At 34.7% G+C, this 25615-nt stretch overlaps 1 protein-coding gene across 1 annotated transcript in view; it reads left to right on the top strand.

The window, feature by feature from the left end:
- LOC125120751 (protein unc-13 homolog C-like) overlaps positions 1 to 25615 on the top strand; it is a 134677-nt gene that overhangs the window by 84571 nt on the left and 24491 nt on the right. Inside the window, exon 11 of the mRNA XM_047769189.1 lies at positions 2029 to 2208. Coding sequence (XP_047625145.1) covers positions 2029 to 2208 — 180 coding nt within the window. The remainder of the gene's footprint in view (positions 1 to 2028; positions 2209 to 25615) is intronic.

Below are 25615 nucleotides of genomic sequence, written 5' to 3'. Positions count from 1 at the left end.
GAGCAAATCTTAAAATTAGATAATATGAGTCCTCCACCTTTTTTGTTCTTTTTCAGAAATCTGTAGGTGATATTCTTGTTGAGATTTTGGTTGAGATTGCATTAAATTTATGGATCAATGTGTAGAGAACTGGATTTTTTTTTTTTTTTTTAGGACTGTACCTGCCGCATGTAGAGGTTCCCAGGCTAAGGATACACCACAGCCACAGCAATGCCAGCTCCTTAACCCACTGAGTGAGACCAGGGATCAAACCTGCGTCCTCATGGATGCTAGTCAGATTCATTTCCACTGTGCCACTATGGGAACTCCAAAACTGGAATTTTTAAAATATTAAATCTTCAAATATACCCATATTTTTGGATTCCACTCCAGACTTATACCTCATCTCTTTATCAAAAACTGATTTTGTCAAGATTTTCAATGACCTTTCACCTTATTAAATTTGGTGGTCAGTTATCCATCCTCTTCCTATAGTATCACTATAGTTCTCCTCTAGGATAGTCTTTCTTCCCTAGATTTACAGGAACCCTCTCTTGCTTAGGTTTCCTCCTATCTCATGAACTGCTCTTTTCTAGTCTCCAGCTGTTTTGTTCCTTCTTATTTGCTTGATGTCACAGGGCTAGAATTATTCAGGGTTTTTTGTTGTTGTTTGTTTGTTTGTTTTGGTTTTTTTTGCTTTTTAAGGCTTCACTCACAGCATATGGAAATTCCTAGGCTAGGGGTCAAATTGGAGCTGCAGCTGCCAGCCTATACCACAGCAATGCAAGATCCTTGCCAGTCTGTGACCTGCATAACAGCTCACTGCAAAGCTCGATCCTTAACCCACTGAGCAAGGCCAGGGATTGAGCCCCCATCCTCATGGATCCTAAAAGGGTTTGTCACCACTAAGCCATAACAGGAACTCCCAAGCATTTATTTTTTAGACCCCTTCTCTTCTCTATCCATATTCATTTAGTCTCATTTCTTTAAAACCTTCTCTGAACTAACAGTTTCCAAATTTTTATCTGTAACCCAGGCATCTCTACTGCTCCAGACTCATTTACCCAAATGTTGGCTTGAAATTTGCTTGTTTCAGTAACAGTCTTCTCAGTCTTAACCTATCAGAAACTGGCCTCCTGTTCTTCCAAGCACAGCCTTGTTCACCTAAGTTAAGATTCCCTCCATTGTACCAGTTACTTAGGCTAAAACCTTGAGGTCCTGACTCCTCTCTTTTTCTCATACCAGTCATCCAAACTCAGCCAATACTGTTAGCCATTCCTTCCAAAATTAGCCAGAATTTCCCCCAGCAGCTCCTAGCTTTGCACATAGTCCAAGCACAATCATCTCATGACTGAATTACTGTCCTCATCACTGGTCTTTCTACTTTTTCCATAGCTTGCCTTAAAGCAGCATACAGGAGCCTTTAAAAAAAAATAGGTTAGGTCATTTTGTGCTGTTCACATATTCCAATTCCTCTCCACCTTGCTCAAAGCTAATATTTCTATAGTAGTCTACATGTGTTTTTTCCTGATCCCGTCCTCTTATTGAATTCATCTACTATTGCAGTCCTTTGTAGTAAATTCTATTCCACTGAAACTCTTTATATCCCTCTTCTTTGTTTTCTTTTTCTTTTGACATGCACCATCATGTAATATACGTTATTGATTTCTTATTATTACCTACTAGAATTTAGCTTTGTAAGGAAAAGCGGTTTTGTTTTGTTTTGCTTTGTTTTGTTTATTTTGTTCACTGTAGTGACACCATTTTTACCGTATACTAGGTGAAAAGTATTTGTTGAGTGACTGAATGGAATGAATGAATGATAATGTGATTGGTGACTTTGTTTTCTAGTTGAATAATTATAGCTATGTTCATTTTCTCTGAGTTGTCTTATCAGTAAGTTAAAGTGGAAATTTACACATTTAAAACATTTTTAAGATACATTTTTCATGAATACAGAAAAATTAACTAAAAGCATTTATTGGGTACTGTTTGAGTCCTTTATGAACTGTTATAGTTTTGAATTTAAGAAGATAATTTGTCTACCAGGTTTTGGAGCTGCAGAGCCCCCCAAAAGCCAGCATGGTGGTGAAGGACTGTGTCAGGGCCTGCCTGGATTCTACGTACAAGTATATTTTTGACAATTGCTATGAACTCTATTCCCAGCTGATAGATCCGGTAAGAAAAGATACATGTCCACTTTCTATTTTTAATGTCTGCTTCCATAAGGTTAGCATGACAGTACATGGGAAAGTATGCTCATTCAACTTTGCATTAATTGTAGGTTTGAAGAATTTCCATATCTTTTCTTCACATTTGAATATCACTTTGATTTGCATGAAATACTCCACTCCTTACAATAACTTCATGTGGTAAAGGTAGATATTACTGTTCAAGTTTTTCAGGTGAGGAGCCAGTTTCAAAAGAATTAAGTGATTTGCTCAAGGTCACCCAGGAGACAAGTGGCAGATTTGGAACTAGAATTTAGGACTATATCTCCTGCTCTTATGTCCTTCCCCTAACTCATCCTACCTCCCTTATCATTTTATCTCATAAAAGTGATGGAAGGGGACATGTATATGGAGCAGAATGCTAACATTGTTACATATGTAAATTTATTATTAATAAATATTTCAAAATACGAGAGAAAATACAAAAAGTAAATCAAATATGCTTATGCTTACCACCTAGATGACCCACTGTTAATACTTAGCAATATTTTCTCTGGTCTTCACTGCTTAAAGACATTAAATGTTAGACATGAAATGGCATTTCACTTTGCAAATTCCATTCCCCTTGTTTCCTCCTGTTTCAGAGATGAACCACTATTTTAATATTTGAGTTTGAGCAACTTTCCATATGCTCAATGACTTCCTCAGTTCTATTTTCTGTGGATCACTTATTAATTCCATGCTGGGGGATTTTTCTCTTGACTTGCTTGCCTTTTACTTATTATTTTGTAGAAAATTTTAAAATATATTCCGGATACTAATCTTTGATAGTTTTGTGATTTCGCACATTAGTTCTCTTTGTATATCATATGTCTTTTTCATTGCATTGAAGCGTTTTAACATTTGGGGATGGCTTTTTAACATATACCTACTGCCTACCCATTTCCCTGAGGCATACAGTTGTTCCACTAGATATAGAAAACTGTGCAGTTACCTATGGAACTTCCTGATTGCAGAGTCTAGAAAGTATGTGTTGGACGAAGGCAAGTGGAGCTCTTTCAAGCTAGGTTTCAAGCTGGGATTCTTATAGTTTTAAGCCTTTCTAGAGTCACTGACTCCTTAGCCTAATAGGAAAAATCTGGAGTCTGTCATTGTATAAGCAAAACCACATTATTGTTCATAACTTAAACGTGTCATTCCCATAAGGTGTACTCTCATTTAGAAACTTGGTCCCCTGGAATTTCTAGGGATTAAATAAATCTCCCCTTGGATGAAGGCAAATACATTGTCACATCAAAATGAATCTAATATAACTTAATATTTGCTGGCTTGGCTTAAAAAAACTTAACATGGTTTTCTAACTGACTAGTATTCTTTTGAGATAGATAGATCTATAGGTTTTATATGAAATCTTGTCCCTGTGGGGACTGTTTGGAGCTAAGCTTTAAACCTAAGAAAAATATTTTTCCTTAAACATTGTTATCATTTAAAATTCTAAAGATAGCATCCATTGGACCTGAATAATTGCAGAAGTGAATACTTCTTAAGCTCTTCTGAAACTGTCTGGGAACAATTTTCATGATTAATGCTCGTATCTCAGTTGCTTACAACTCCATTCTCCTAGGAACTCAAGTTAATACCTCTTTCCTCACACCATAGATCTGAATTGTCCTCAAATCCTGATGAAATAATCTTCAAAATTAAATACTGTATCTCCACAACACACCCCAAATTTGACCACTTTTCACCACCTTATACTCCCCCCTGGTCTGAGTCATCACCACTGCTCACTTGGATTACTGTATAACTTAATGGAGCTTTTGCTTCCCCCTACAACCTGTGCCTATTCTCAACAGAGCAGCAAGAACAATCCTTTTTAATAAGGAACTCAGATCAAGTCACTCTTTTGCTCATATTTTCTAAAGTCCCTTCATTTTAGTCAAATTCAGAGTCCTTTCAATGGCCTGTAAGACACATATCATTGTGTGAGTAGTGAGCCAATAAGAGCTTACCCACAACTAAAGTAATATGAACAGTGCTGTACTTCTGGTATCTGTGGCAGTGCCTGCATCAGAGTAGGTGCCCAAAAATGTGTTTGTTTATTCAACAGTAACTTTTATCAGGCAGTACTCTAAGAATTTATAAGTGGTTTTGGCCTATAGTAAACAAGCCTGAAGAAGTGCTCTATTTCATGGTAGACTTTCGATCCTTGCCCTAGGCTTCTTGCTGTTGTGTGGGGTCATGTTACAAGCCCAGGTGATGAGGTATGTGAGGAATTGATGAAAGCCCCATCGAGTCCCCACACTTAAAAACATACTACAGTCCCCTCTCGCTCTCCTTCTACTGCTGTAGTAACCTGGAAGGACACACATTCCAAAGGATATGGCTCCCAGCTGGAGAAGGACTATCTAGGCAGCTTCAGACTTTGGATATTTAAGAAATTATCCATTACTTCATTAACTCATTGAGATTTTGAGATTTATTTGTTACCACAGCAAACTTAGCTTATGTGGACTAATCAACTTTCAAGTCCATTTCCAACCTGCCACCCAAACTATCTATTTAAAATACATCCATGAGTGAATGGGACTAAGTCCAGACTCTTTGCCATTATCCAAAGGCCCTCTAAGATTGAACTCTGACCATCTTTCCTTGTTTCAACCTAATCTTGCCCTTTCTTTCTACGATTCAAGACATTGAACTCCATGATGCCTTCATCCACATTGTCTTGACCTACCTGGATTTGCTTTACCTCCCCAAACCCCTTCATGGCTAAGTGTAGCTCACCTGGCCTTTTCTTCAGAAAACCTCTAGGACCTCTCCTAGCTGGATTGGGTATTCCCGCTCTCCACTTTTATAATACCCTTACATTCCTCCACCAGCACACTTATTATGCTGACGTTATTAGGCATATAATATGTGTCTGGTCTGTCTTTCCCACTAAACTGTGAATTTCATGTTTGTAACCCCAGTGTTCAATACTGTGCTTGACACAGAATACAATTGATAAAGTAATTAATAGGAAACAAATTTTATAAAAACAATACTCAGTTACTTTTTTATCTTCTACTTCAATGACTCCACTTGCAAGTCCCTGGTCAAGAACATGATCTCTGACACTAAAAACCCTGAATTCTGATTCTGGCTCTACTGCTTGTTTTGTTGCCTTGGATAAGCTAGTCTCTTTGAATCTCAGTTTCTTTTTATTATTATTATTATTATCATTATTATTATTATTATATAGTTGATTTACAGTGTTGTGTCGATTTCTGCAGTACAGCTTAATGACCCTGGGCATACATACATAACATACATACAGACACACACACACACACACACATATATATATATTTTTTTTTCCTCATACCCTCTCCCATCATGTTCTACCCCAAGAGATCGGATATAGTTGCCTGCGCTGTACAGTAGCACCTCATTGCTTATCCATTCTAAATGTAATAGGTTACATCTATCAGCCCCAAATTCCCTGTCCCTTCCACTCCCTCCCCCTTCTACTTGACAACCACAAGTCTGTTCTCCCTGTCCTTTATCTGTTTCTGTTTTGTAGATAGGATCATTTGTGCCATATTTTAGATTTCACGTGTAAGTGATCATATGGTATTTGTCTTTCTCTTTCTGATTCACTTCAGATTCAGTATGAGAATCTCTAATTGTATCCATGTTGCTGCAGATGAACCCTCCTTTACTGTTGGTGGGAAAGTAAATTTGTACAGCCACTATGGAAAATAACATGGAGATTCCTCAAAAAACTAAATATAGAACTACCATATGGTCCATCAGTTCCACTCCTGGGCATATATCCGGGCAAAACTTTCATTCAAGTCTCAGTTTTTTTATCAAGACATACTTTTAGTATACATGTCACTTCTGTTTTATCTGAGTTCTTTCTAGGTAATATAGTGCCTAAAGCCAAAAAATAAAAATTCTGAGGTTGTTAGGCACAGTATAATTCATATTATTTAAATATAGAAGCTCACTTTCTTTCTCCGAAAGGGTTTTGAAGAACCACATAAAAACAGTGTTAGGAATAAAAACGAAAAAATAAATTCAAAAGAAAATTGAAACTGTCACAGTTAAGAGAAATAGGTAGAAAGTGTTGGTTGCACAGTCATGGAGCAGCATTTATCTTGCCTGAATCACCAGACCCATGTTTGTCCTTCAATTTAGCATAAATAAAAACTCAAGTTAGTGGACACTGGTAATTGATCTCTTGCATAAAGACATGTAACAGATCAGTCTATGAACTAGCCCAATGTTCTAATTATATTTTAATTAATAAAGAACTTAAGAATCTTCTCATGAGCTTATTAGATTTTTTATAACCACTTTAATAAATTGCCTTTGCATATCTTGTGCCTATTCTTTAAAATAAAATATCTGTCTTTTCCTGGTTGCTATTATGGAATTACTTAGTTCTTTATCAGCTTTTGAAATTGCAAAGGTTTTTCACAATCCATCATCTTTCTTTATCTTTGTCAGTGTACATTTAAAAGAAATTCTCAATTTTAATATACTCGGATTGACCAGAATTTCTATTTAAAATTTGAGCTTTGGAGTATTAAAAAGTCTTTCCCCACTCTCCCCCAAATAGAAGATCTCCTTATGTGGAATTTAATAATGTAGATGTATTATAGCTTGGTAGCAATCACTATTAAGATTTTACAACTAGTTCCCTTACTGTTGTTCTATGTTCATTCAGATTACAGATTTTCTTTTCATATGGATGATCTTCCAGGAAAGGATAAGCCAAATATTTTCAAGTCTGTTTGGAAAAAAAAAAAATTTAATTTTAATGACACTGTCATTTGTTCCCTGAGGTGTCCTTAGAGCTTGTACTAGTGCCTGGGATCTCAGAGTGCCTGAGTTCCATCCCAAATCAAGTTCCCCCGCCTCTTATCTCTGAGGTTCTCTATGTTATAAATATGATGTTAGCTTCTGGATTCATCTTTGCGTATATTTACTATACAGGTTTGTTAACCATTTGTGGTACCTATGTCTCTCATATATTACATTGTATAAACTAGCAGTGCACTGGTATGGTTACATGTACTAACTCCAGAACATGACTGCCTAACATTTTAATTTCTTGGGAATATTTCTGCAGTATTTAAAGTTCATTATTACTTTGTGAGAACTATGCATGCTGATACATTTAGGTAGTTTATTTATTATTCTTTTTACAGCTGCTTACCACAGAAATGCATCATAATGTACATATCAATGCCAGTGTTTTACCAATGTTTTGCCAATGAATATCTTTGTGCTCTTAAAGAACAGAAAAAATGTGTTCCTTTCCTCTACTTTTCCATTTCTACCATAAATAATATAAACTTGATTGTTCATCATCTTGTACCACGTGGTCAAAGCACGTATTTTTTCCACATCTTAAAATGTCCTCCCACTTGTCTGATTCCTACTGAGTTTAATGAGAATAGTAACTATCTTATTTATTATTCGACTTATAATACATGACACTGCTTCATATACAGTAGCAGAAGTCAGCAAGTACTTGCTTACTTAATGGAAATTCTATGCAAAAATATCTATATGTGTGCAGTATGTGTATACTGCTAATTCGTTTAAAAATGTTAACCCAGGAGATCCCTTTGTGGCTCAGCAGAAATGAATCTGACTAGCAACCATGAGGACACAGGTTCAATCCCTGGCCTCGCTCAGTGGGTTAAGGATCTGGTATTGCCGTGAGCTGTGGTGTAGGTTGCAGATACAGCTTGGATCCGTGTTACTGTGGCTGTAGTGTAGGCTGGCAGCTGTGATTCCAGTTCAACCCCTAGCCTGGGAACTTCCATATGCTGCAGGTGCGGCCCTAAAAACACCAAAAAAAAAAAAAAGAAAAAAAAATTCTTCACCAAGATATCTTCTGAAAACTTAGGAAAAAAGAAAATACCCTCCCACAATACTTTAAATTGGGCACTTGTGTGAATTTATAGATGCCAGTTTTCAGAAAGTCTTCCTTGATTTGTAGATATGTGCTTTTACTTTAGCCAAAAAATTGCTTTAGTTGTTTTTGCTCTAGTCATTTCTAAAATTCAATATAAAAGGAGAGTTAAAAATAAAATGTGACTTTGAAATTTATCAGTGGAAAAATTCTAATTCTATAGCTCTTAATTTGAAGTATCATTTAAATTGTAATACTTGAGAAACTAGCTACAAAATATTCCTGATTTTTAAATAATTTTTTCCAGGAATGGAATTTCTTATGTAATCAGTAGCATTAGTTTGGGGAAATGATATTAATTCTGAAAAGAAGGTACCTTTTCAATACCTCACGTGGTTATTTTCTTCATACTAGCTCTAAATAAATGGCACATTTTAAGCTTAGTTTTTCATTAATTCTTATTATGAAATGTGTAGAAGAAAGTTTATGCATAGGAAATTTATTCTTAGGTATCAACTTCATAAACAATATATAAATTCTTATAAAAAGAAATTTCTGAAAATGAGTGGTATATTTCCATATCTTAGTTTCTGAATGAAGAAAGAAACATGAAAATCTAAAGCCTAAAAAATTATTAGTTATGTTTCCATCAAGTTTATTTCAATTTTTTCTAACAAAGTAAGGTCAATAAATTAACAAGTAAAACCTTAATAAATTCTAAAAAAATAAACAACATGCAAAGTATGTTGTGCATGTAAGACTAGTGTAATCTTGATTCTAAAACTGGATTATGACAATACTTGAACATTATAAACATACTTTGTAAACGTTTATAATGTTAACAAATGTTTCTAATTAGAAAGTTCTAAATAAATTATCAAATCACATATTTAATATACAGTAAGTTCAACCAATTATATCTAGGAATATAAGGATAGTTCAGCGTTAGGAGAAAAAAAAATCTGTCAGTTTAAATCACTATGGTTCTTAACTAAAGGAGGAAGATCATATACTTATTCAGTATATGTAGAATGAGCATATGGTGAAATTAGATGCCTCTTTATGATGAAAAAAGAAACTCTTGGAGTTCCCATTGTGGCTCAGAGGTAACGAACCTGACTAGTATCCATGAGGGCATGGGTTTGATCCCTGGTCTTATTAAGTGGGTTGAGGATCTGGCATTGCTGTGAGCTGTGGTATGGGTTGCAGACATGGCTCGGATTTGGTATTGCTGTGGCTGTGGTGTAGGTCAGCAGCTACTGCTCCAATTCAACACCTAGCCTGGGAACTTTCATGTGCCACAGGTGCAGCCCTAAAAAATAAAAAATGTGTATTGGGACAGATTTTCTTTCACTTAAGTTTACATTTTAAAAACCTACGGCTAACATTGATATTTAGCAAATTAAATTTAGGCATACTCATTTAAGAAATAAATAATTATCCATTAATATAATACTGAAGAAATAAGAAAATACAAAGAAAAAGGAAAGAAATATTATTTATGGATGATTATGCATAAGAAAACTAACAGAATCTGCAAAAAGTTGTTGGTCCACAGAAGAATAAATTTCATTCAACAAATACAAGACAAACAGAATTTCTTTACAATAAAAATCATGACACCTACATTACTAAGGAAAGTAACAGACAGCTTAGAGTGTTAGGAAAATTATCTTACCATATAAAAAAAGACAAGAAAAGGACTGGATTTTTGCCAGGCACCACATACCATGTGAGCTAAGAAGATAAAAAGAGACAAATGTAGATAGTAATAGTAAGTATAGGTTAATACCTTTCTGTTGCATAGTAGGAGAAATTTCTTAAACCTCCAAATATAAATTTTAAACAGAAAAATTGATCAATTAGATTATTTTGAAGCTGATGATTTCTTATAAATGTACACTCTAAGAAAGATGAAGAAAGATGACTGACTTAAAAATCTTTGCAATGTCTAAAGCTGGCAAAGACTAAGGAATTCCAGAATAGAAACCAGAGGAAAGACAGAGATTCCATTTAAACAAATGAACTAGCAGTATATAAAAAAGCTCACTCAGGAAATTTATAAGCTTTGAAAAGTTTCTTAAACATTATTAATTAAAGCAACTTAGTCAAAACAACATTGAACTACTGTCTTATATCCAGTGTGTTGTCGAAAATTAATAATCTAGGTAATGCTGAAGTTCATGGGAAAATGGAGTCCTCATGCATTTTTGGTTAGTTAGCATATGCTAGGAACCATTAATCCTTCTCTTAGATCTATAAATTAGACATGTTTACAGACGGACCCCTAAGAAAATATTTAATATAATATTCTCTCTAACATTGTTTGTGATAATAAGAATTTGGAGGTAATCTGTATGTCCTTCATAGGAGAATAGATATAGTAAAATGTGGTGGATTATTCTCTAGAATATTATGGAGAGATTAGAAAATAAGTTCAATGATTGCATAGCAACATGGAGAGAAATTAAAAACATAGTGCTGAGAAAAAAAGAAACAGAAGGTGTGGAGCATAATACTAGTTATATAAAATTTAAAGTAAACAAACAACAATAAATATTTACAAGACCAGAAGAAAAGATAAACACTGAACATAGTGTATGATCTTATATAGATCAGGATGAGATGGGATTATGGAATGATAAGGAAAAAAGGAAGAATGGCTGGATAGATAGACAAGACAGATAGATATACGAAACATGCATAGTCAAAATGTCTGTATGAGAGATCCCAATGTTTTTCCCTACCTCAATTAAATATGAGTAAGTTAAGTCTAAATTTCTGGAGAAAGAGATTCTTTGTTTGTGGTATATTTAGAACCAAGTACCTAATCTTCATAAAAATCTTTAAATTGATATGAATTCAGTATCTGACAAGTATAGAACTGGGCTATATTTATTATTGACACTAATGCATAACATAGTCATAAATAGTAATATTAATAGTGATGCCAGAAACTATATAATGTAGCCATAAAAATGCCCTAGTAGAATCTAGAAGTAGAACCAATATTGCAATATGTGATTGATTTTTGCTTGTGTTCCCACTTTAGACATCTTTATTTTTAAATGTGTACTTCATTCACAAATAATTAAAAGTAATTACAAATAATTTTATTTTTCTCCATGGCCATAGCTTTTATTCCTTTTTTAAAATTTATAATGATTTTTATTTTTTTCCATTATCACTGGTTTACACTGTCCTGTCAATTTTCTACTATACAGCAAGGTGACCCAGTCACACATACATATATATACATTCTTTTTTCTCACATTATCTTGCTCCATCATAAGCGACTAGATAGAGTTCCCAATACTGTACAGCAGGATCTCATTGCTTATCCACTCCAACGGTAATAGTTTGCATCTTTTAACCACAAATTCCCAATCCAACCCACTTCCTCCCCATCCCCCTTGGCAACCACAGGTTTGTTCTCCATGTCCATGATTTTCTTTTCTGTGGAAAGGTTCGTTTGTGCTGTATATTAGATTCCAGATGTAAGAGATATTATATGGTATTTGTCTTCTCTTTCTGACTTACTTCACTCAGTATGAGAGACTCTAGTTCTATCCATGTCGCTGCAAATGGCATTATTTTATTTTTATGGCTGAGTAGTATTCCAATGTGTATATATATCATTTCTCCTTAATCCACTATTCTGTTAATGGACATTTAGGTTGTTTCCATGTCTTGGCTATTGTGAATAGTGCTGCAATGAACATTCAGGTGCATGTGTCTTTTGCAAGGAAAGTTTTGTCCAGATGTATGCCCAAGAGTGGGATTGCTGAGTCATATGGTGGTTCTATGTATACTTTTCTAAGGTACCTCCATACTGTTCTCTACAGTGGTTGTACTAGCTTACATTTCCACCAACAGTGGAGGAGGGTTCCCTTTTCTCCACACCCCCTCCAGCATTTGGTATTTGTGGACTTATTAATGATGGCCATTCTGACTGGTGTGAGGTGGTATCTCGTGGTAGTTTTGACTTGCATTTCTCTAATAATCAGTGATGTTGAGCATTTTTTCATGTGCTTGTTGGCCATCTGTATATCTTCTTTGGAGAAATGTCTATTAGGTCTTTTGCCCATTTTTTCAATTGGGTTGTTGGCTTTTTTGCTGTTGAGCCGTCTAAGTTGTTTATATATTTCAGCAATTAAGCCCTTGTCAATTGCATCATTTGAATCTATTTTCTCCCATTCTGTTGTCTTTTTTTTTTGTCTTTTTTTTGTTGTTGTTATTGCTGTTGTTGTTGCTATTTCTTGGGCCGCTCCCGCGGTATATGGAGGTTCCCAGGCTAGGGGTTGAATCGGAGCTGTAGCCACCGGCCCACGCCAGAGCCACAGCAACGCGGGATCCGAACCGCGTCTGCAACCTACACCACAGCTCACGGCAACGCCAGATCGTTAACCCACTGAGCAAGGGCAGGGACCGAACCCACAACCTCATGGTTCCTAGTCGGATTCGTTAACCACTGCGCCACGACGGGAACTCCATGTTGTCTTTTTTTTTTTTTTTATGGTTTCCTTTGCTGTGCAAAAGCTTGTCAGTTTGATTAGGCCCCATTGGTTTATTTTTGCTTTCATTTCTGTTGTTTTTGGAGACTGACCTGAGAAAACATTTGTAAGGTTGATAGCAGAGAATGTTTTGCCTCTGTTCTTTTCCAGGAGTTTGATGGTGTCTTGCCTTATATTTAAATATTTAAGCCATTTTGAGTTTATTTTTGTGCATAGTGTGAGGGTGTGTTCTAGTTTCATTGATTTGCATGCAGCTGTCCAGGTTTCCCAGCAATATTTGCTGAAAAGACTGTCTTTTTCCCATTTTATATTCTTGCCTCCTTTGTCAAAGATTAATTGACCGTGGTTGTCTGGGTTTATTTCTGGGTTCTCTATTCTGTTCCATTGGTCTGTCTATTTTGGTACCAGTATCACACTGTCTTGATGACTGTGGCTTTGTAATATTGCCTAAAGTCTGGGAGAGTTATGCCTCCTTGCTTGGTTTTTGTTCCTCAGAATTGCTTTGGCAATTCTGTGTCCTCTGTGGTTCCACATAAATTTTTGGATTGTTTGTTCTAGTTCTGTGAAAAATGTCATGGGTAATCTGATAGGGATTGCATTGAATGTGTAGATTGCTTTGGGTAGTATGGCCATTTTTACAATATTTATTTTTCCAAGCCAGGAGAATGGAATATCTTTCCATTTCTTTGAATCCTCTATAATTTCCTTGATTAACATTTTATAGTTCTTGGCATGTAAGTCTTTCACCTCCTTGTCAGCTTTATTCCCAGGTATTTTGGGTGTAATTTTAAAAGATATTGTATTTTTGTATTCCTTTTCTAATATTTCACGTTAGTGTACAGAAATGCAATGGATTTCTGAATGTTAATCTTATATTCTGCTACTGTGCTGAGTTTGTTGATCAGTTCAAGTAGTTTTTGGGTTGAGTCCTTAGGGTTTTCTATATGTAGTATCATGTATATAGTATATAGTACATAGATATATAGTATCATCTGCATAAGGTGACAATTTTTCCTCTTCTCTTCCTATTTGGATACATTTTATTTCTTTTGTTTGTCTGATTGCTATGGCTAGGACTTCCAATACTATGTTGAATAACAATGATGAGAGTGAACATCCTTGTCTTGTTCCAGATTTTAGGGGGAAGGCTTTCAGCTTTTCTCCACTCAGTATTATATTTGCTGTGGGTTTGTCATAAATGGCTTTGATTATTTTAAGGTTTGTTCCCTCTATACCCACTTTGGTAAGAGTTTTGATGATGAATGGATGTTGGACTTTGTCAAATGCTTTTTCTGCATCTGTTGAGATGGTCATGTGGTTTTTGACTTTTCTTTTGTTAATGTAGTTAATTGATTTGCGTATGTTGATCCATCCTTGTGCACCTGGGATGAATCCCACCTGGTCATGGTGTATGATCTTTTTTATATGTTGTTGGATTTGGTTGGCTAAAATTTTGTTGAGAATTTTTGTGTCTGTATTTATCAAAGACATTGGCCTAGTTTTCTTTTTTGGTGGTATCTTTGTCTGGTTTTGTTATTAGGGTGATGGTGGTGTTATAGAATGTCTTTGGAAGTGTTCCTTCTTCTTCAACCTTTTGGAAAAGTTTAAGGAGGATGGGTATAAGTTCCTCTTTGTATGTTTGGTAGAATTCACCTGTGAAGCCATCTGGTCCTGGACTTTTATTTGTAGGGAGTGTTTTTGTGACATAATCAATTTCATTTCTAGTGATTGGTCTGTTCCGTTGATCTATTTCTTCTTGATTCAGTTTTGGCAAGCTATAAGTCTCTAGAAAGTTGTCCATTTCTTCTAGGTTGGCAAATGTGTTGGCCTACAATTGTTCTTAGTATTCTCTTATGTTTTTTGTATTTCTGTAATATCAGTTGTGACTTCTCCCTTTTCATTTCTTATTTGGTTTATTTGGGTTTTTTCTCCCATCTTCTTGGTGAGTCTGGCCAGAGGTTTGTCAATTTTGTTTATCTTTTCAAAGAACCAGCCCTTGGTTTTATTGATTTTTTTTCTATTATTATTATTATTATTATTATTATTATTTTGTCTTTTTGCTATTTCTTTGGGCTGCTCCCGCGGCATATGGAGGTTCCCAGGCTGGGGGTCGAATCGGAGCCATAGCCACTGGCCTACTCCAGAGCCACAGCAATGCGGGATCCGAGCCACGTCTGCAACCTACACCACAGCTCACGGCAACACCGGATCGTTAACCCACTGAGCAAGGGCAGGGACCGAACCCGCAACCTCTTGGTTACTAGTCGGATTCGTTAACCACTGCGCCACGAAGGGAACTCCTGATTTGGGTTTTTATAAGTAGAGTTTCTGGGGAAGAGCCCTGTCATTGTCCTTGTACCACCTATGGCCAGATTTTAACCTGCCCAGACACTGGACACCACTTCTAAGTCTATGCAGACAAATATCTGAATTAATATTACTCAGCCACCCTTTCAATGTGGTCTGATTTCAGCCATAAATATTTATGCTGTAAAGTATTCCTTTATCTAAGCCTTATCATACAAGTGAAATATTATTATCCTGCAACTTAGACCATTTGATTAAATATGTATGTATTTCTTCAGGGCTTTTAAGTAATTTGAGACCTTTATCTTTCTACAATATGCAAATAAATTTTAGGACTAAACTGATCACAACAATCAATATTTTGATGCATCAATTCCTTACATTTAAAACCAAGGACATAAAATCGGATATAACTGCCCCAGTATGTGATCCATCCTTGAGAATGTTCCATGTGCACTTGAGAAGAACATATATTCTGATTTTTTTGGATGTAATGTCCTTAAAATGTAGATTAGGTCTAACTTTTCTATTGTGTCCTTTAGGATCTCTGTTGCCTGATTGATTTTCTGTCTAGAGCATCTTCCATTGATGTGAGTTGGGTGTTAAAGTCTCTTACTATGATTGTATTCCCATCCATTTCTCCGTTTATGTCTGTTAGTATTTGTTGTAGGTATATGGGTGCTCCTATATTAGGGGCATATATATTGACGCTTGTAATATCCTCTTCTTGAATGGATCCTTTAACCATTAAATGGTGTCCTTCTTTGTCTTTCTTTATGGCCTTCATTTTAAAGTCAATTTTGTCTGATATGAGTATTGCAACTCCTGCTTTCCTGTCTTGTCAGTTGGCATGAAATGTCTTTTCCCATCCCCTCACTTTCAATCTATAAGTGTCCTTTGCCCTGAGGTGAGTCTCTTGTAGACAGCAGATTGTAGGTTTTTGCTTTTTTATCCAATCTGTGATTCTGTGTCTTTGGATTGGAGCATTCAGTCCATTGACATTTAAGGTAATTATGGATAGATATTCATTGCCTTTTTAAACCTTGTTTTATAGTTGATTCTATGTTTGTCTTTTCATCTTTTCTTTTTTTTGGGTTGGATAGTTTCCATTTATTTTATGCTTGAGCACTGTTCTTTTCAGTTTTCGTGGATGTAATGTTTGGTTTTTTGGTTGCCCTGTTTTTTAAGTATGTTAACCTCTTCCTATATCTACTTGCTTTAGCCTGATAGTCATATAGGCTCAAACTACAAATACTTTGTGATTTGCCTGTAATTACAAATAATTGCAGGCGAAGAACAAATCAATCTATGATATGCTTGTTAGTATTTTTTTAACACTTTTAATTAAGGTGTTTGGAATATGGTGTTTCATTGAAGGTTATACATGGAGTCAAGTCTTCTCAGAAGTTATTCTTTCATACCATTGACTTTGTAGTTACCTGGGGAAACAATAGGTCTTGGATCTATCACTTTTGTTTTTTTATTAAAAAAATTTTGCAATATAGTTGACTTATAATGTTATTAGTTTCAGGTGTAGAGCAAACTGAATCATTAATATATACACATATATCCATTACTTTACCCCATATAGGTTATTAGAAAATAATGAGTTGATTTCCCTGTGCTATACAGTAGGTCCTTGTTGGTCATCTATTTTATATACAGTACTGTGTATATTTTAACTCCATCCTCATAATTTATCCATCCTCTGCCATGATTTCTGCTTTTGTAAACATAAGTTTGATTTTGAAATCTGTAAGTTTTTTCCGTTTATAAATAAGTTCTTTTAAAATCATTTTTTAGTAGGACACACATGTAAGTAACTCACATGATATTTATCGTTCTGTCTGACAGACTTCACTTAGTATGATAATCTCTATGTCCATCCATGTTGCCGCAAGTGCCACTATTTTGTTCTTTTTTATGCCTGAGTAATATTCCCATATATATGTGCCACACTTCTCAATCCATTCCTCTGTCAGAAGACATTTAGGTTGCTTCTATGTCTTGACTATTGCAAATAATGCTACAAGGAACATTGGGGTCCACATATCTTTTCAAATTATATATTTTGCTAGATATATGCTCATGCATGGGATTGTTAGATTATATGGTAGTTATCTTTTTATTTTTTTAATTTTTTTGTCTTTTTATGGCTGCACCTACAGCACATGGAAGTTCCTAGGCTAGGGATTGAATCAGAGCTGTGTAGGCTGGCAGCTGCAGCTTTGATTCAACCCCTAGCCTGGAAAATTCCATATGCCATAGATACAGCCCTTAAAAAAAGGAAAGAAAAAAGCTGCAGCATGGTTTTCTTACTTTGTCGTTTTTGGTTTTTTATTTGTTTTATTTATTTATTTATTTTGGTTTGGCCTGGTTTGTTTTTGTATTTTTAATGCTGTACCTGCAGCATATGGAAGTGCCCAGGCTAGGAGTCAAGTTGGAGATACAACTGCTGGCCTACACCACAGCCACAGCAATTCCAGATCCAAGCCACCTCTGCAACCTACGCCACAGCTCATAGCAACACTGGATCCTTAGCCCACTGAGTGAGGCCAAGGATTGAACCAGCATCCTCATGGATACTAGGCAGGTTTGTTACCACTGAGCTGTGATGGAAACTCTGTTTTTAGTTTTTTTAAGGAACATCCATACTGTTCTCCATAGTGGTTGCACCAATGTACATTCCCACCAACAGTGTAGGAGGGATCCCTTTTCTCCATGGCTTCTCCAACATTTATTATTTGTAGTCTTTTTGATCATAGCCATTCTGAATGATGAGAGGTGATAGATACTCACTGTAATTTTGATTTGCATTTCTCTAATAACTAGTGATATTGACCATCTTTTGCATGTGGTTTTTGGCCATCTCTATGTCTCTGGAGAAATGTCTATTTAGATCTTCTCAATTTTTGTTTTTGTTTTTTTTTTTATAATATGAATCAGCATAAGATGTTTGTATATTTTGGAGATTAAGCCCTTGTAGATTGCATCATTTGCAAAGATTTTCTCTAATCTGGGAATCCGGGTTATCTTTTTGCTCTTTTTTTTTTTTTTCAGTGGTTCCTTTGCTGTGCAAAAGTTTTTAGTTTAATTAAGTCCTGTTTGTTTATTTTTGTTTTTATTTTCATTGCTCTAGTAGGTGGATCAAAAAAGTTATTGCTTTGGTTTATATCAAAGACTGTTTTGCCTAAGTTCTCTTCTAGGAGTTGTGTAGTATCTAGCCTTATGTTTAGGTCTGTAATCCATGTTGTTATTTTTTGTGTATGGTGTTAGAGAATATTCTAATTTCATTCTTTTCCATGTAACTGTCCAGTTTTCCCAGAACCACTTATTGAAGAGATTTTCTTGCCTCCTTTGTCATAAATTGGTTGACATTAGATTTATGGGTTTATCTCGGGTTTCTATCCTGTTCCATGTATCTATATTTATGTTTCTGTGCCAGTAGCATACTTATTTTGATGACTGTAGCTTTGTAGTATAGTCTGAAGTCAGGGAAAATTCCTTCAGCTCCATTATTGTTTCTCAGGATTTCTTTTGCTATTTGGGGTCTTTTGTGTTTCCATAACAATATTTTAAAAACTTGTTCTAGCTCTGTGAAGAATGCCATTGGTAATTTGACAGAGAATCTGTAGATCACCTTCTCTGATTGCCATTCCAAAACAATGTTGAATAAAAGTGGTAAGAGTGAATATCCTTGTCTTGTTCCTAATCCTAGTGGAAATGCTTTCAGATTTGCACTGTTGAGAATGATGTTAGCTGTTGGTTTGTCATACATGGCCTTTATTACGTTAAGTGGCTCCCTCTATGCCCACTTTCTGGAGACTTTTTAATCATAAATGGGTATTTATCACAAGATTTTTCTGACTCTATTGAGATGATCATATGGTTTTTATTCTTCAGTTTGTTAATGTGATATATTACACTGTTTGATTTGCTCATATCAAAAAGTCCTTGAATCCCTGAGATAAGTTCTACTTTATCATGGCGTATGGTCCTTTTAAAATATTGTTGGATCTGGTTTGCTAACATCTTTTTAAGTATTTTTATAGCTATGTTCATCATTTATATTAGCTTGTAATTTTTCTTTTTTTGTGTTATCTTTCTCTGGCTTGGGTATCAGGGTGATGATGGCCTCATAGAATGAGCTTGGGAGTGTTCTTTCCTCTGCAATTTTTTGGAAGAGTTTCAGAAGGATAGGTATTAAATATTTGTTAGAATTTGCCTGTGAACTATTGGGACCTGGACTTTTGTTTTTTGAAAATTGTAAAATCACAATTTCAATTTTAGTACTTGTGATTGTTCTAGTCATATTTTCTATTTCTTCCTGGTTCAGTCTTAGAAGGTCATACCTTTTTAAGAATTTCTTCTAGGTTGTCCATTTTGCTGTCTTGTAATTGCTTGAAGTAATCTCTTAAGATCCTTTGTATTTCTGCGGTGTCAGTTTTAATTTCTCTTTTTTCATTTCTAATTTTATTGATTTTAGCCCTATATTTTTTCCTTGATGAGCCTGGCTAAAGGTTTTTATCAATTTTATTGATCTTTGCAAAGAACTGACTTTTAGTATCATTGATCTTCTCTATTGTTTTCTTCATCTCTATTTCATTCATTTCTGCTCTGATCTTTATGATTTATTTAATTTTACTCACTTTGGTTTTGTTTGTTGTTCTTTCTCTGGTTGGTTTAGGTATAAGATTAGGCTATTTGAGGTTTTTCTTGTTTCCTGGGGTAATGTCGTATTGCTATAAACTCGCCTCTTGGGGCTGCTTTTGCTGCATCCCCTAGGTTCTGGCTCATAGTTTCATTGTCATTTATCTCTTTGTATCTTTTAACTTCCTCTTTAATTTCTTCAGCAATCCATTGGCTGTTTAGCAGCATGTTGTTTAGCCTCCAGATTTTTGTTGTTTTGCCATTTTCTTCTTGTGATTGATTTGTAGTATCAGAGCATTGTGGTCAGAAAAGATGCTTGATATGATTTAATTTTTCTTAAATTTACCAAGGCTTGATTTGTGGCCCAAGATATGGTCTATTCTGGAGAATGTTTCATGTGCACTTGAGAAGAATGTATATTTTGCTACTTTTGGTTGGAATGTTCTATAAATATCAATTAAGTCTATGTGGGTCCAATGAGTCATTTAAGGGCTATCTTTCCTTATTGATTTTCTTCCAGATGATCTATCCCTTGATGTAAGTGGGATATTAAATTCCCCTCTGTTATTGTATTACTGTTGATATCTCCTTTTATGGTTATTAGCCATTGTCTTATATATTGAGGTGCTCCTATGTTGGGTACATATGTATTTACAATTGTTACATCTTCTTGGATTGATCCATTGATCATTATTTAGTGTCCTTCTTTATCTTTTGTAATAGTCTTTATTTTAAGATCATTTTGTCTGATATGAATATTGCTACTCCAGTTTTCTTTTGATTTCTTTGAATCTGTTACTTTTAAAATACCATTGTTGATTCAGATGGGGCATTTTCATCAATCAAATCACTGTACTTTTTGTGAGTTGGGAGTAATATGAAGATGGAAACATTCATCTTCCATCTTCTTATATTTTCTTGATTCTAGTTCATTTCCTAAACTTTCTTGATCCTAAGAATCACCTGTGGAACTTGACCTCCTCATACCCAGTAAAATCGGGTATCCCTGAAGAATCTCCAGGAATCCATATTTTAACGAGTTTTTCAAGTAATATTTTACATTAGGCAAATAAAATTTTGTCACTATCTCCAATATTTTTCTTTAGATTTTTTTTTCCTTTTTGATAAGTATCTAAAGAAAAAGAAAATAAATTCAATTGAAAATTAAATCTCAAAAGAGCTATAGTATGTAAGAAATCTGCTTAAGTGTTATTTTTGCTTAATAGTCAGTCTTAGTTTTCATGGCTTAGGCTGTTCTTTCCCAGCTACCCAGAATTTATAGAATTCTTAACATAATTCCTTTCTGAGTGAAAAGTATAAGTAGATGTTAGTGATATTACTGAATCACTGGTAAAATAATATAGCAATTAAGATTATAGAGAAGACAGTAAAGTGGAACAGATTATAAACCCCATCAGAGCAGGATTTTTTTCTCTCTTGCTCACCAATGCATTCTTCATATGTGGGAAAGCATTCACATAAGAGATACCCCAAAAATACTGAATGTAGTAGTTGTGATTTTTGTTTATAATACTTGTAATTAAAATAGGTTTTGCTTCAATTTGTGGCTCTACCTACTCACTAACTAGACTTGGCAAAGCAATCACTCATTAACCAGTTTTCTTTAAAATAAGCAAAATGATGCCTTCCTCTCTAGCGCAGAATCCAACAAACTTTAAGTATATATTTGTGAATTAATGAGTGATTTTTAAATCCTTACAATCTGAAAATTTGAAGATATCTGATAAATTAGAAAACAATGCAGAAACAATTAAGTGAGAGAATATACTAAAGATATACTTCAAGTAAAAATATCATTATTTACTAGGTGATTTTACTGACATGCAGACTTTGAGTTGAAGAACAAATGTAAAATTTTAAAGGAGGATATCAGGCCATCCAAAAGGACATGGTAATGTTTGGTGTATTTTAAAAAGTCATTATATGCAGCCTTTCAGTAAATATTGGTAGTCTTTTCCTTATTGCTTTGACTTTATTTATGTGCTTTGTTTATAAGGGGTTTGTGAGATGTGTACACACACACACACACACACACACATGTTTAGAGATGGGATATACCCTCCTCATACTTTTTATCATATTAATTGTTTTGAATCAGCAGCAGCAACAATAAACTCAAGTGAACGAAATGATGTTGCATTAATAAAGTGGATATAAGATATTGATAAGACTATCTCCACTGAAAGATTCTTCTACTTAGTAGCAGTTTTCTTTTATAGCTCCTAACTCCAGAACAGTGTGAAATGGTAGACATGAAACAGAAATTCAACGAACTATCAATCATACTGACTTCTATAATGCATATGTAATTTAACAATCACTCGTAAATGGTGTCTATACACATTCTCTAATACATCTTCAGCCAAGGCAGCATACACTGTTATAATCTACTAATCCAATTTCCCTTACAGTCTTCAGAGCAAGTTAAAGGATAATGGAATCTCACAAAGAAATGAATTGGTTCCTTTCTCCATTTCCTTGCTGCATTTTATTTTTCTCAATTGTAATACATGGCTCTCCACAGAGAGGTTCAGTTTCACTATCATTCTTTAAAATATCTCATTAAAAATTCATTTTTTATTCAGTTTTATTGCTTTTAAAATTTCATCTGTTGAAAAATTCTAATTTTGAGTTACTTTCTCATTTTGGCAGCTGTAAAAGTGGCCAAAAGGAACCATTCCAATTCATATATAAGATTGATTCTGAGTTCTCTGTTCCATGTGGGGAAAAGTATTTAAAAGTCACACATTCATTTACAGATATACAGTAACTGAAGTTTGTTGAGTAATTGTTTTGTTCCAGTCACTGTTAGAATAAAGGAAAGAACAGTAATAAGAATAAGGGAAAGAGCAGTGAACAGTCATCCTCCTCTTGAGACTTAGCATCTAGCCAGAAAGGGAGAATCAAAAAAAAAAAAAAAAACCTACACCAAAAAACTAATGCAATGTCAGGAACTGGAAAGGGAAAACACAACATGCTCTTGGAATATTCAACAGAAAGAACCATCCTAATCTTGGATATAGGAAAGAGTACCACTTCAAATAATATGATTTCTGAAAATCCATCTCTGCTTCCCTGGAGGAATTAATTCTGGAGATATGAACCAGGAAACAGCAGGGAGGTGTTACAAAATGAAAATAAATAAATAAAACATTCTCCTGACCTTTTTTTTTTCCCCAAAATCACAGTATGGTAGGTGATATTTGGAATAGCATAAGATATTCTATTTTTCATCTCAGCAAAAGAGGTAAGTAGGTCCATTTTCCTTGGGTTTCAGTTACCTGTCTCTGCTAAAACTATCTTAACTAGGTTACCAAGTACCCAGCCTTTCCTAAATTAGTGGTCACTCTACTAGCTTCATTTTACTCAGCCTCTCCATAGCATTTGTTATTGCTGACAACTCCGTCTTTCCTGAATTACTACTATCTAATTGTTTAATAGCCATATTTATTTATTTACCTCCAGTCTCACTGGCTGCTCTGTTTTGAACTTTACCACTCCTCCAGAAGTCCTTTAAATATTGGAAGCCCCTGGGTTCTGTCTAAGACTCTTATTATAGCTATGCTTAGTGATTCAGTCCTGTGCTTCAAACACAAAACAGTCCCATAAAAATGCAACCTGTTGGAAAAGAGGGCTTATATCTGGGCCAGAATGAAGGCAGTAGACCTCTTTCTTTACTTTGGAATTAGTTCTTACAAGTTGTAGAGACAAATAATAGGTGGTCCTGGCTGCCTCATGTCAACAAAGAATTTTGTTCCCTTATAGCAGGAGGTGGGCTTCCTAAGGGAAGAAATGAAGTTTTGAAATCATATGCTCCTGTGGTCAAATAGAACCTTGTCCCCATATCAGCTTAGGAAGATGCTGAGTCTTGGGCAAGTTATTTAATTCCTTGAAGTCTCAATTTCTTCCTTTGGCAAAAGGGGATAACAGTTACCTAATAGGATAGCTAAAAGGATTAAATGTGATAGTGCTTGTGAATCACCTTACTCATAGGTATTCAGAAGGTCTCCATTTTCTTTTTTCTTTTTATTATGGTCCTTTTTATTGAGATATAATTGACACATTTATTACTAGTTTTAAGTTTATAATGGTTATTCAATATTTGTATATATTTACAAAATGAGCACAATAAGGCTAGTTAACATCTGTCACCATAAATAATTACGAAAATGTTTTTTCTTGCAATGACGACTTTTAAGATCTATTCTCTTAGCAGCTTTGAAATATGCAATACAGTATCATTAACTATAGTGGCCATGTAATATGTTATATTCCCATGACTTACTTTATTATTGGACATTTGAAACTTTTGATCTCCATTATCTATTTATCCACACCCTCACTCCTACCTCTGACAAGCAATCATCAATTAATTCTCTGTATACATGAGCTTGTGTTTGTTTTGGATTCTACATAAGTGTGAACTCATATAGTATTTGTCTTTCACTTATTTCCCTCAGCTTAATGCTCTTAAGGTCCATTTGTATTTTTATAAATGGCAAGATTCCATTCTTTTTCATGTCTAAATAGTATTGTGTGTATATGTGCATATATATATGTATGTGTGTATCTAATATACAGCTATATCTCATATCTTCTTTATCCATTAATCCATTGATGAATATTTAGGTTGTTTCCAATCTTGGCCAATGTAACTAATGCTGCAGTGTTTAAAATTAGTGTTTTTTGTGGCTTGTGGGAATAAAAACCCGGAAGTCAGATTGCTGAATCATATGGCAGCTCTATGTTATTTTGTTGAGGACCTACATACAGTTTTCCAACTTACATTCCCACCAAAGTTACACAAGGATTCTCTTTGTTCCACATCTTCATGTGGAACGTGTGTTTTATATCTTACCTTTTTGATAATAGCCATATTAACGTGTTGAGTTGATATCTCAATGTGGTTTTGATTTGCATTTCTTTTATGGGTAGTTATGTTGAGCATCTTTTTATATACCTGTTGGCCAACTCTCTGTATTTAGAAAATGTCTATTCAGATCTTCTACTCTTTTTTTTTTGCTTGTTTTATGTGAGTTCTTTATATACAGGCATACTTCATTTTATTGCATTTCATAGATACTGCATTTTTTTTTTTTACACAAATTGAAGTTCTGTGGCAACATTGCATCAGGCAGGTCTGTTGACACCATTTTCCATTTTGTGCTGTTCCTATCTCTGTGTCATATTTTGGTAATTCTAGCAATACTACAAACTTTCTCAAGGCAAAATCCTTTACCAGCAAAAGATTACAATTTTCTGAAGACTCAGATTATGGTTATCATTTTCTAGCAATAAAATCTTTTAAAGTACATACATTTTGAAGACATAATTATATTGAACATTTAATAAACTAGAGTAGAGTGTAAATATAACTTCTGCATGCACTGGTAAACCAAAAAATCTATGCGACTTGCTTTATTGTTGTCATCTGGAACTGAACTTTCAGTCTAGACAAGATATTCCCATACTTGGATTTTAACTCTTTATCAGATATACAATTTGTAAATATTTTCTCACATTCAGTAGGTTGCCTTTTCATTTTGCTGATGGCTTCCTATGCTGTGCTGAAGCTTTTTAGTTTGATGAGTGCCATATGTTTATTTTTGCTTTTGTTACCTTTTCCTTTGATATCAAATCCAAAAAAATCCTCACCAAACTGATATTAATGAGCTTACTGCCTGTATTTTCTGCTAGGAGTTTTGCAGTTTCAGGGATTGTGTTCAAGTCTTTAATCCATTTAGAGTTAATTTTTGTGTACAGTGTAAGGTACAGGTTCACATTCAATCTTTTGGATATGGTTTTCCAGTTTTCCCACCACCATTTAATGAAAAAACTGTCTTCCCCCCCCCCATTGCATATTCTTGGCTCCTTTGTCATAAATTAATTGAACACATATGTGTGGGTTTTTTCTGAGCTCTCTATTATGTTCCATTGAGCTGTATGTCTGCTTTTATGTCTATTCCATACTGTTTTGATTAATATAGCTTTATCATATAATCAGGCATTAGGAAACATGATGCCTCCATCTTTGTTCTTCTTTATCAAGATTAACTTGG

This window comes from Phacochoerus africanus, chromosome 2 (genome assembly GCF_016906955.1).
Source record: "Phacochoerus africanus isolate WHEZ1 chromosome 2, ROS_Pafr_v1, whole genome shotgun sequence".
NCBI classification, from domain to species: Eukaryota; Metazoa; Chordata; class Mammalia; order Artiodactyla; family Suidae; genus Phacochoerus; species Phacochoerus africanus.
Note: the sequence above shows the minus strand (reverse complement) of the source record. Positions and strands in the feature narration are given on the sequence as shown.